The sequence below is a fragment of the Sinocyclocheilus rhinocerous genome, unplaced genomic scaffold, assembly GCF_001515625.1.
Source record: "Sinocyclocheilus rhinocerous isolate Xijiao unplaced genomic scaffold, SAMN03320098_v1.1 scaffold2653, whole genome shotgun sequence".
NCBI lineage: Eukaryota > Metazoa > Chordata > Actinopteri > Cypriniformes > Cyprinidae > Sinocyclocheilus > Sinocyclocheilus rhinocerous.
The window spans coordinates 216867-229804 of NW_015664693.1; the positions used below are offsets into that span (position 1 = coordinate 216867).

At 39.1% G+C, this 12938-nt stretch overlaps 1 protein-coding gene across 1 annotated transcript; it reads right to left on the bottom strand.

Annotated features, from left to right (window-relative positions):
- Window positions 1–9825: 9825 nt before the first annotated feature.
- Window positions 9826–12627, bottom strand: LOC107730382 (interferon regulatory factor 2-binding protein 2-A). The gene is made up of 2 exons (XM_016541204.1): window positions 11678–12627; window positions 9826–10940 (listed from the first exon to the last, which is right to left on the bottom strand). Exons 1-2 carry the CDS (start codon window positions 12426–12428, stop codon window positions 10240–10242), a joined length of 1452 nt encoding a protein of 483 aa, XP_016396690.1. The 5' UTR covers window positions 12429–12627; the 3' UTR covers window positions 9826–10239.
- Between the last annotated feature and the right edge of the window lie 311 nt (window positions 12628–12938).

Here is a 12938-nt window from a genome sequence, read left to right on the forward strand (position 1 = left end):
TATATATATATATATATTATTTTAGTCTTTAATTTAGTCACCATTGAGAAGAATGGGAATTTCAAAAATAAAAATGTATATATAAAGTAATATATTTTTTTAAAAGCATCTTGATTCAAAAATCAAAAACAATGTCACAATGCAAACAATCTTCATGGTCCTTAAAACAGGATTTGTTCGCTTAATGAAAAATATAATTTCTTCTTTTTCTTGTTTTCTTTTTGGGGTGAAATTTGACCTGGACAAGAGATTCATCTGTTTCTGCACCCAGCATTTCCCAGTGTGTGTCTCTGTGTAAATCTAGCGTCTGATAGAGTGGTGTCAGCGGGTGAGGACAGGCGGCTCTGTGATGCGCCTCATGCATACTGGGGCAGGGTGCAGAATTTTCCAGAAGCAGCTGCAGACTTTGTGCCAGCACACGGGAATTCTCTCGCTCTCCTTCTCCTCTTCCACTGCATTGTTGGCAGTATGCCGAGCCTTACTAGAGCAAAACTCGTCCAGACCCAGTGACACCACCCATGTCTCAGCACACACCCTCATCTGACTCCTGTGAGCTCCGATCCCTCAGCAGCAACCGTGGAATCACTAAACCACTCCGAGCTCTTGGCCTAGTTTGTGTTCCTCACTTCAAAGGAATGATTAGAGGAATAGTTTACACACACAAAAACATACAAATCAGCAACCTGATCTACTCATCCTGATATAATTCCAAACACAACTGCGGTTATTCTGCCCAACACAAAAGGAAAAATTAGAATTTCAAAATCATTTCAAAATTCAAACTCAAACTAAATTCATATTTGAGTTTGTTGAATTCAAATACAAAATTCTAAACTCACTCAAATTTTAATTCAAACTGGTTAATGACAGCATATACAGATTTAGAATAATAACAAATTCAAAATTCAAACTCATTCACATTCAAAGCTCAAACTCAAATTCAAACTAATTAAAGGCACAATATGTAATTTTCGCCGCTAGAGGGCGCGTATTCAAAATAAACAAATAGACAAATGCGTAGTTTGATGACGCCGTGACTGAGTGTGACAGGTTTAGATTTGAATTTGAATTCAAAACTCAAATTGAAACTTGAACTCAAACTCATACTTCAAAACTCAAACATGAATTCATATTCATATATCTCGAATTTAAATTCAAAATTTTAATGTGAACTCAAAACTCACTTAAATTCAAAATTCAATTTCAAACTGGTCAACAAAATCCGTGTATCATTCGATCATTCGTTTTTTGATTTAATATTGAAAGTAGAAAAATGAGAAAACAGCTCCTTTTTCGTTTTTTCGTTTTTTTTCCCAAAAAACGAGAATTCAGCTTAAATTTTCGTTTTTCGTTCATGGGTGGAAAAATGAATAAACAGCTTGAATATTCGATTTCTACACGTGGGAATTAAACGCCCCTTTCTGCTGATTGGTCAGCCGAAGATCAAACCGTGCCGTCATCAGCGTGTGAAACGTGCAATAGTCGTGCTCTCTTTTATATAAAAAGAACTATATAATGGCCTAGATCGGACCGAATAGGTGGCCTAGAATTAGCGAAATCTGGATGGCAACAGCAGTCTTTGTGAAAGAGGATGCATGAGCGCAGACAGAAAGGCATGCATACACACGCACTCGCATTTAATGCAAATGTAAATGCAATCCAAAACACAATGCAAGTACGTGTTATATCTTTTTAGTGACTCACCACAAGGGGCAAGAGTTCTTCTGCTACCGAAAAAAAAAAAAGTTGAATAAAAGATTAAATTTTCAAGTACAAAGATTTAAATAGTACTTTCTGGTAAAACCCACTCCAGTAATTGTATTTACAACTTCGACCAATCATTTTTACACTATGTAGGCAGCTTAGTAGGTTTTGGAACAATTAAAAATTTAATTAAATAAAAAATACATATAAAAATGCATATAAAATAAAAAATATATATAAAAACAGAGGTAATATATTGTTTGGTCTGCTACCAAAAAATAAAAAATAAAATAATAATAATCAAATATTCATTCATTCATTCAAAAATAAACAAGAGATTAATAGATTAAGTGTAGGATTTATTTTGAAACTCTCCACTCAAAAGCTGCTAATAAATTTCACAAATAATAATACAAAAAAAAAAAAACAGCAAGTGAAGCATTGAATAAAACATGAAATTTTCAAGTAGAAATACTTAAATAGTACTTTCTGGTAAAACTCACTTCAGTAATTGTATTTACAACTTCGACCAATCATTTTTACACTACGTGTAGGCAGCTCAGTAGGTTTTGGAAGAATTAAAAAAATTTAAAATAATAATAAAAATTAAAAACATGGAAGTATAAAAATATTGTCCGGTCTGCTGACAAATAATTTTTTTTTTTTTACATCTAATATTTATTCATTCATTAATAAAATTAATTTATACATATATGAAGGTAAAAGGCTATATTTTAAAGGGGTCATATGATGCTTTTTTAAAGATCATTATTTTGTGTATTTGGTGTAACAGAATATGTTGACATAACGCACAGTGCAAGTACCTGTGGTATTTTCAGCGACTCTCCACCAAGGGCGCTATAGTGAGAATTTGCGTAAACTGTCGTCTTCTACGCTCAGTTTTATTATAGAGAGTTCCATTGAGCAATTTAATGAAAACTGAAGTGTGTCATTTTTTCTTTCATGCACGATAAATATGCGCAACGGAAATGCACACTTGCAGCGTGTTGGCTAAGAATCCACATCTGCCTTTTCACACTTGTGTGGTGTGTTTGTGGCCTGAGCCGAGTGAGGCAGTAATTATTACCTGAGCAGTGTAAACAGGAATGAGATGAGAAGCGGCTGCTCGAGCTCTGTGATGTTCAGTTTCACAGACTTTGCGGGGGTTTTCCAGGATCTAAAGTTCAATGCAGCTGCGTCCTGCAGTCTTCCGTTTGACAACACACATCACCTCAATAGAAAGGTTAAAGACAAGCAAACTGTTTATTAAATGAATAGTTCACAAAAATTACAACTCTGTCATATACGAACTCTCATGTTAATCCAAGCATTTGAAGAATATTAATGCTGCTCAAATCATATACAAATCTTACAAATCATAAAGACTACTGTTATGGTCAAGTGTGTAGGGGTTTGATTTTGGCATTGGTGGGGACATAACGACCAGAGTGGTGCCCTGTCCAAATACCCACACTTGCGGTCTTTGCACTTGACCACTTGACTACTTATGTGATTTGGCTCAAGTGTTCAAGTGAGCATGAAGACCACAAGTGTGTGTAGAACTTTTCATTACCTGATGGGACACACTTATAGTGTTGTAAAAATGCACGTGTTGACAGAGCTTTATTTTTATTTTAAATACTTTGCATTTTAAAATCAACTTCTAAATGTCTGTTCAGTAGTCCCTATAACAGATGACATTAATTTGTGGTGCTTCTAATTAATTGATAAAAAGCAAAAATTTGCAAATGTACAAAATAAATATACTTATCTTTGCACCAATAAAACGTGCAGCACTTTGTTTTACTGCCAAATTATATGTAATATCTAATATTTAAAAGAAAAAATTAATATAAAAAAAAAAGTAACAATGTGATGTTTTTTTTTTCAGTTAGTTGCCAAGGCAACATTTCTCATTTTCATTTAGTTTAACTTGAAGCACTAAAACTAAATAAACTCTAAATAAAAACTAAGTAAAAAATTAAAATGAATAAAAACTATATTAACATTTTTTAAAACCAAAACTAACAAAATGTCAAAATTTAAAGTCCATTTTAAGTCCACTAGTCCATCTTTCTCCAAAACAAACACATAAAAACCGGGCTGCCCTCCTGTCTGCTGACGAGGACTTTGCACTGCTGCTTGAGATAAGGAATATTCATTCTCTTAGGAAATTACACTTCAGCCCACATTTGTGACCATAAAATGTTTATAGCTGTACCTAAATACGTGTTATGATGACGTGATTTGAGTGCATTTATCAGGCCCATTACATCTGCACATGACTTTCATAAGAGCTTTAGATTTTAGTGCAAATGGTATCTTATTTGTGTGTGTGTGTTTTTTTCTCTCTCATTGTAATATCAGATATTAAAAAGTATAATACTGGTCCTGGATGCTGATTGGTCAATACAGGATTCCATTTGTTGTAAAATATATTATTATTTATATTATATGTTATAAATGAATCTAGTGAAAGGATGGGACTGGATTTGCTTAATGTTGTAATGCAATATTGTGCCCTTGATATTTTTATAGTTGTGTTGTATTGTGAATATAGTTGTAATATTGGGTTTGCAGGTATTGCACTACTGTTGCACCTATAATGGCCCTTCAGCTTTGACTATATTCACAATAACCATGGCCTTTTTCATTATAAAACACAAAAACCAGATCATTTAAAGATCACCATCTCATCAGTTTGCTTTCGAAGACATTTTTGACCCACAAAAAAAAATATTTGCATGCTAACTTTACTCACTGACCACAGCGCAGACGTTACTCATGCCTTCAGACATTCTCCCTGAAAGCTTCAATTAAAAACGTCTCCATTTCATCTCGTGCAACTGAACTGCCACAGCATCCCAAACCAGAGTCAATGCAGTGATTAATGAAAATAGCAATCGAAGACGTTTCACAACACAGGCGGGCCTGGAGAAAATGCAAGCTGGGAGTGTCTTACGGGCAGCGAGCCAAACGGGGCGGCACGGTGCTTTTGTGCTGTGTTGCGAAATGCAAATTGGTTTGTAAAATACTTCTTGCTAGGTGACACAAAAACGTCAGGAAAACAACATTCCTGACGGTGCAGCGTTTACGGGATGGAAATATGAAATGCGATTAGTCAGTTGAGTCTATTTTAAAGCTGTTATGACCTCATGCAATAGCTAAAACACTCACATGTCTTCATCTAAATCAGGTTATCTGTTATCTAACAATCAGATAACTAATAATATCTATCTTGTGTAAACCGGTTAAACAGGCTTTGTAAAAGGTCACTCACGGTTAACCTTTGAGTTCGTCTGAAATATCAATGTTTTATTGCATCAGATAACAGCACAGTATCCGGGTTTGAAGGCCAAGTTTGGTTTAATAGTAGACCTGAGTGTGCTTTCCTCATTAAAGCATGCTTTCGGAAACAGGACACTGATTAACCTCTGAACACAGACCCTTATCTGACTAATAAATGAACATTAGGAAGCTCAATGCACTGGCAGCCGAGTTTATTTTGCACAAGGAAATCTGTGGCGTAACATTTTGGGTACCGGCTAAAAATACAGCACTCCCAGAGTTGCACAGCACATCCGTTTGCAAGGCTTTCTTTATGCTGTCAAGAGGCACTAAAGCTCAGAGGATTGATATTCCCTGATCTTAATAAACCAACACGACTGCATAACCAGGCAACGGCACAGGCTCCAGGGCTGCGGTGACCAGGGATGCATGCAAACACGTTCATAAAGAGCGCTGCGAAAACAACAGACTTTAACAGCAAATATTAATGCAAAACAGCTTTAATAATTTCATGCATTTAAAAAAAAGAGCAAAAATGCAATGTTTTTAAAAGAAAATACAACTGTCACAGTGTGTATTTGTGCAAAACTTGGCCAAAGCAGTTTTAAAAGTGGCGCTGGGCTATGCAATCATCAGTAACAGCTGATGTGATTTCTTATTTGCCTTTTAGAAGAAACTATTCCAAGATGCCACAGAATTGGATTAAGAGTTGATTAGATTTATGCATGCACTTTTGTTCTGTTTACCCACACAAAAAGAACCAATAATAAAGAAGCAACGTCACCAAAAAGGAAGCTCAACGCTCAGTCTGATGGTACATTTTGGGAGGAAGGAAGCAAAGGTCACGTCAACACTCACGCAAGACGCTGATCAAAGCCTTAAGCAGCTGTTTATCTTTCAAACTTGCAAGCCGTGGAAAATATATCCATGGGCCAGACCGCACAGAGATATTTTGAGACCTCCCAATGCTCCGCGCTCCCCATTTCTCATCTTCCGAATTCGGCATTGTCATGCCTTGACGAGTCAGGGTTGCATGATCTTCCCTTCGCCGTTCCAATTACAATATCCATCTGCGGTGGAGACTGTACGGCTTCATTTACGCATTCCTAATAATCCTGCACTAAATAATGAGCGGTTTGCTATTTGAGCGTGCATTTCCAGTAACAGCCGAAACCACTAATGCGGTGATGCATCTCTGAATGAACCTTGCTTAAGGTTTCATTTGGGTTGAGAGATGTTACTGTTGAAATGCTGGAGGAATATGCAGTATCTAGTAATACTTGTCATTTTTATCCTTAGCACTATAAAGGCTCAAATCCATTATGCTGCATTTTTAACATACTAATTCAAATGCATGCATGCATTTAAAACTGTAATAAAGGCTGAATTAACATGCTAATTCAGACAAAAAAAAACTCAGATAACAACAGATAACATGCATGCCATGATACATTACTACAGCTGAGATACTAAACAAAAGTAAACTTGGCTATTCCAGAGTTGAGCATGTGACCACGTGTTGTTTTACAAGCCACCGCATTCATTGCATTTCTTTTGAGGCTCGGTGTATGCTTGGGGAGAGATTTATATCTATGTATGCCAAACCACTTCATTGCATTATTGCATGGCTCCGGTTATGTAACTGTTTGCATTGATATTATGCAGCAAAATCTGACGCATGCATGCATTTAAAACTAAAATAAAGGCATGAATGTATAACAAAAAACACCCTTATATTCAAACCTTAAACAGATAACATATGTGCCACTTCAGATCACTAGTCAAGATACAAAACACAAGTAAACTAGGGACAGTGACGCAGTTATTCCAGAGTTGAGCATGTGACCACGTGTTGTTTTACAAGCCACCGCATTCATTGCATTTCTTTTGAGGCTCGGTGTATGCTTGGGGAGAGATTTATATCTATGTATGCCAAACCACTTCATTGCATTATTGCATGGCTCCGGTTATGTAACTGTTTGCATTGATATTATGCAGCAAAATCTGACGCATGCCACTAATGCGGTGATGCATCTCTGAATGAACCTTGCTTAAGGTTTTCATTTGGGTTGAGAGATGTTACTGCTGAAATGCTGGAGGAATATGCAGTATCTAGTAATACTTGTAATTTTTATCCTTAGCACTGTAAAGGCTCAAATCCATTATGCTGCATTTTTAACATACTAATTCAAATGCATGCATGCATTTAAAACTGTAATAAAGGCTGAATTAACATGCTAATTCAGACAAAAAAAAACTCAGATAACATACATGCCATGATACATTACTACAGCTGAGATACTAAACAAAAGTAAACTTGGCTATTCCAGAGTTGAGCATGTGACCACGTGTTGTTTTACAAGCCACCGCATTCATTGCATTTCTTTTGAGGCTCGGTGTATGCTTGGGGAGAGATTTATATCTATGTATGCCAAACCACTTCATTGCATTATTGCATGGCTCCGGTTATCTCATATGCACAACAGATAACATGCATGCCATGATACATTACTACAGCTGAGATACTAAACAAAAGTAAACTTGGCTATTCCAGAGTTGAGCATGTGACCACGTGTTGTTTTACAAGCCACCGCATTCATTGCATTTCTTTTGAGGCTCGGTGTATGCTTGGGGAGAGATTTATATCTATGTATGCCAAACCACTTCATTGCATTATTGCATGGCTCCGGTTATGTAACTGTTTGCATTGATATTATGCAGCAAAATCTGACGCATGCATGCATTTAAAACTAAAATAAAGGCATGAATGTATAACAAAAAACACCCTTATATTCAAACCTTAAACAGATAACATATGTGCCACTTCAGATCACTAGTCAAGATACAAAACACAAGTAAACTAGGGACAGTGACGCAGTTATTCCAGAGTTGAGCATGTGACCATGTGCTGTTTTACAAGCTACTGCATGCATTGCAGTTCTTTTGCTCTGTGCATGTTTGGGGAGAGATATATATTCATGTACGTCACACCACTTCAATGCATTATTGCATTTCTCATGTTATGTAACTTTTTGCATTGATACTGTGCAGCAAAATCTGATGCTCTCTTGTATGCATGCATGCATTTAAAACTGCAATAATTCAAACAAAAACAACCTATTTGCCAAACTTAAATTGATAACATGCCCCACTTTATTACTATTTTGAATTACTTGTTTGTTACTAAAAACAAACTAGGGAGAATAACTCAAATTCCATAGTTAAGCATATGACCAAGTGTTGTTTTACATCTATTGCATTTGTTTTTTGAGGCTCGGTGCATGTGTGGAGAGAGCTTTATATTAATGTACGCCAAACCACTTCATTGCATTGTTGCACTTCTCTTGTTTTGTGCAACTGTTTGGATTGATATTTTGCAGCAAAATCGAAATTCGAAAAATCGCAAATAAAAGACATGAATGCATTTGGTGGATATTTTTAACATGCACATTTGACCAAAAAACACCCTATAGGCAAAAAGGAAAACATACGACGCATTAAATTACTGTGGTTAAGAAAACAAACGAGTAAACTAGGGACAGTGACTAGTGAATTCCAGAGTTGGGCATGGGACCACATGTTGTTTTACAAGCTACTGCATTCACTGCATTTCTTTTGAGGCTCAGTGCATGTGTGGGGAGGGATTTATATTTGTGTATGCCAAACAACTTCATTGCATTGTTGAACTGCTGCTGTTACATAACTGTTTAAATCTGATGTTTGCATGCATTTAAAACTGATATAAATTAATGCATTTGTGGATATGTTTAACATGCTAATTCAAACAAAAACACTATATGCAAAAACATACAAGCCACGTTAAATGCCCATAGTCAAGGTAACAAGAGTTAACTAGGGACTGTGACTTTGGAATTCCAGAGTTGAGCATGTGACCAAGTGTTGTTTTACAAGCTAACACATTCATCGCATTTTTTAAAGCAGATTTTGGGAGATTTACATTCATGTCAAACCACTTCACTGTATTGTTTTACTGCTTGTGTAACTTTGCATTGATACTGTGTAGCAAAATGTAATGCATGCATTTAAAACTGCTATAAATAAATGCATGAGTGGATATTTTTAACATGCAAATTCACTCTCCGTGTAAAGCTAAAACAGATATTACAGGTTAAAATAGACTCCTACTGACAGCCTGATACTAAACAAGGGTAAACCAGGGACAGTGACTTGGGAATTCCAGAGCTGACCACGTGTTGTTTTACAAACTACCATAATCATCATGTCTCTCTTGAGGCCCTGCACATGTGTGGAAAGATTCATACTCGTGCTTTCCAAAACACTGCACTGTTATATAACTCCTAGCATTGATAATGCATTTTGTTGTGAAATATTTTGCCTGAGTTTTAATATTAAATATACTTCTAAAACAGGTCTTAATGCTCAAGTCAAAAAGTCTTCGAGTAGCTGAGATGGCGAAACAGATGGTAGGGTTTTTCAGCATTAGTCAACACATGCAAGTCGTTTCACCCAGCTCCACCCATGTCTGACGAGGCAATTTCCTGCAGCACACAATACACAAAGCCCTTCTACCTAACGACCCAAACACGACTCCGAGAACTGGTTAAGGTAATGATTTACACGGCAGTGCTCATATTACACATCATTGCTTTAACAAGCTACTCCGGAAAATAATAATTATATATTAACTAGGCTACAGCGCTTACTAAATGCACCGTAACACAAACCCTGTAACGTAAAGTGTGACCCGGTTGAACTTCATAAATGAAAAACATTTGAAAAACTGGCGCCCAGCCAGCAAAAGCAACCGCTCCAGCGCTCAGATCCTCAGAAGAAGCAAGCAGAGACTCTAAGTTAATACAAGATCAGAAAATGTATTTGGCAATTTTAAACAAGTGCATACAAGTACAGCTAGAAGCGTTTTCCAATGTTTGCCAAGTGCTCGTAGAGTTGCATTAGTCACATTCTACGTTTAACAGGAACTGCCACCATACCTAAAAGTACATCAAGAAATCGTTAAACATCGACAAAGAAGAACGTAGTCCGTTATAATGAGTACATACCTTTTATCTTCAAAAAATATAGAAACACAATGTATTCAAAAATCAAAAAATGTACAGCAATGTTTACCAAGTATGCATGTCCCTCATGTCCATTATATACAAGTCCGTTAGTTTCTGTCTGGATGGTATGCATGTGATATTCATATTTATATAGACCAACATTTTTGAATATTTTCAAAAAAAAAAAAAAAGGTAAAAAGCACAATCAAGTGTCTCTCTCCTTTTTTACTTTGACGTCTCCTGCCAGAATGGTGGCTATTTCACCTTGCATGAAAGCCCACGGTACGTTGGAGCCCACCAGGGGGCATTTCTCGCCGCTCGGACAGTACACTTCACCGGTCGCGCCCTGCTGTTTGATGCTCTCCCGGGAGCACGGGAAGCAGAACTTGTGAGACCCCACCGAAGGGCACTGCACAAAGTGTGTGTCCTCCAGCCTCTCGTGGCAAAGCGTGCAGCACAGCGGGATGCTGCTGGGAACCGAGGAGTCTGGGATGCTCTGCGGATGCACCAGATCCATGCCCGGAACGTGAGGCGTCACGGTGCCCTGCGCCAGCCGCCGCTGGTTGGGAGAAAGCGGGCTGCTGCTGTTTCTGCGTGTGGTCGAGTGCACCTGGTTGGCATCCTTGGGCGAGCTGTTTCCGCCAGCGTTGTCCGCGGCCAGAATGAGCGCCGCGATGGGCGAACTTCCGTTCTGGGCGGAGGCCTCCGGCGGGGTGGTGCGAGGGTGAGGGGATATCGTGGAGGGCGGGCAGGAAAAGCTTGGTGGCGGCACCGGGGGCATTTTCAATCCGTCTCCCGCCGGGAGCCACTGCTGTCCGTCTCCGTTAATCTTGGCGGCAGTGCCACCCTCCCCATCCGGCTCCGGCGAGGCTTTTCTCTTCAGATTCTTGGGATGTTTGCCTCGATCTGCAAAAAAGCACGAGCATGCATGAATTACAAGTCAAGTCACCTTTTTACAATGCAAATTGTGTCAAAGCTGCTTTACAGTATTAAACAGGGAAATAGTGTGTCATTCTCCCTCTGTCCAGACGAAACCAGCAGTTAATTCTAATTACAGCGCACAAAGCGTCTTTATGCAATGATGACAATGTGGCAGACGCAATGATGCATTGTAGTGCCAGACGTAACAATGAGGCTGACTGCAAATGCACCACATGCAAATACACGTTGAGCTTTGATCAGCGGAAATTTCCTTGCAGCTGATGAAATTATTGACTTTTGTTTTATGCCAAAAATCATTAGGATATTGTGTAAAGATCATGTTCCATGAAGATATTTTGTAAATTTCCTACTGTAAATATGTCAAAACTTAATTTTTGATTAGTAATATGCATTGCTTAGAACTTCGTTTGGACAACTTTAAAGGCGATTTTTCTCAATTTTTTGCAACCTCATCATTTCAAATAGTTGTATCTCGGCCAAATATTGTCCTATCCTAACAAACCATACATCAATGGGAAGCTTATTTATGCAGATTTCAGATGATGTATAAATGTCAAATAAAAAAAAATGGTCCCTTATGACTGGTTTTGTGGTGCAGGCAGGGTCACATATAATGTCTAACAATACAAAATGAATATGCATATGTACGTACATCTGTCCATCCATTTACAACTACACTGAAAACACACCAAAAATCGTACCTGATTTGGACGCAGGAGCGTTAGTTTCGTACATGACTCTCTGCTGCATGTGCTCCTTCTTAAATCTGCTGTCGTACGCGTTGAGCACCATTAAATCCCGGGACGTTTTGTTCTTGATCCAGTCGTCTGCGCGAGTTTTGTGGCTGTCGCTGATCTCCGGTGTCAGGCTGTCCGGTCTGTGCTTGTCCTTGTCGTGCTCCGTGCTGGAGACCGAGGCTGGCCGCTTGTTCCCGCCGAGATCGGGTCTGCCGTTGATCGCGTGAACCATGCTGCCGTTCACCAGAGGCACTAAATTGGGCGGCACGCCGCTAGTCCTGCGCGGGTTTGGACTCTGCCGGTTGAGCTCCGGAGGATCGTCCGGTTTTGAGAATCCGTTCGGGACCGGGATGCCGTTCGCCTGCCGCGCAGACTGGTATTCCGGTCCCAGTCTGGGTGGACGCTCCGAGGACAGCGGGTAACGGTCCAAGGGCTGCGGCGGACGCGAAACCGGGTCTCCAGACGCGTGATTCAACGCCTGGAAGTCTTTCCCCGATAACGGTTTCGCCGCCGGTCTACCGTCCTGAAATCCATGGGCTCTTTTGAGCTGCCGCGCGGTTTCAATGACAAACTCGATCCTGTCTGCTCCTTCGTAGTTCACGCATCCCCTGCAAACGGGCTCGGTAAAATCCCAGATCATAGCCCACGGCATGCGGGGCAAGTCGCATAAATAACACGACTGCCTCCTCGAAGCAGCAACCGCCGCGGACGACATCGCTCTTATAGGTGGAGAACCCTCCGAAGTACAGCACAATCCTGTCAGAAATGTTCGCGGGAAAAAGAGGTACGCTCCTCTCGTGTAATAATTGAGTTAGAAACAGAACTTCATAGTAGTGTGAGCTTTACTACGAGGCTCTCTCGCTCGCTCGCTCTCTCTCTCTCACTACTACCGCGTCCAGACCGGAGCTCAATGTGGAGCAGTGACGTCACTGACGCTCCCATTCTATTTACTTGATTCTTCGATAGAACTCCCCCTCCTGCGCATGCGCGCTGACGGCGCTCTCTCGACCAGGGTTGCCAGATTTTCACAACAAACCCAATTGCTACTTAAAACTAGCCCAAAGGACCCTTTTAACAAGACTGTGTGATTGTTTACCTTGTTTAACGGTAGTCAGCATCGTAAATCCTCAAAAGTTTTTAAATATTTTAATTAATTTTTTTAATGTATGTACATGTATAACACTATACTTTGTATTATATCACCTTTGCATCAGGGTAAAAAAAA

Excerpts from the sequence above, each read along its gene's own strand:
- LOC107730382 (XM_016541204.1), bottom strand. The coding sequence starts at position 12,428 with ATGTCGTCCGCGGCGGTTGCTGCTTCGAGGAGGCAGTCGTGTTATTTA. Across the intron at positions 10,941-11,677 it reads CGCTCCTGCGTCCAAATCAG|ATCGAGGCAAACATCCCAAG; the intron begins GTACGATTTTTG and ends GCTTTTTTGCAG.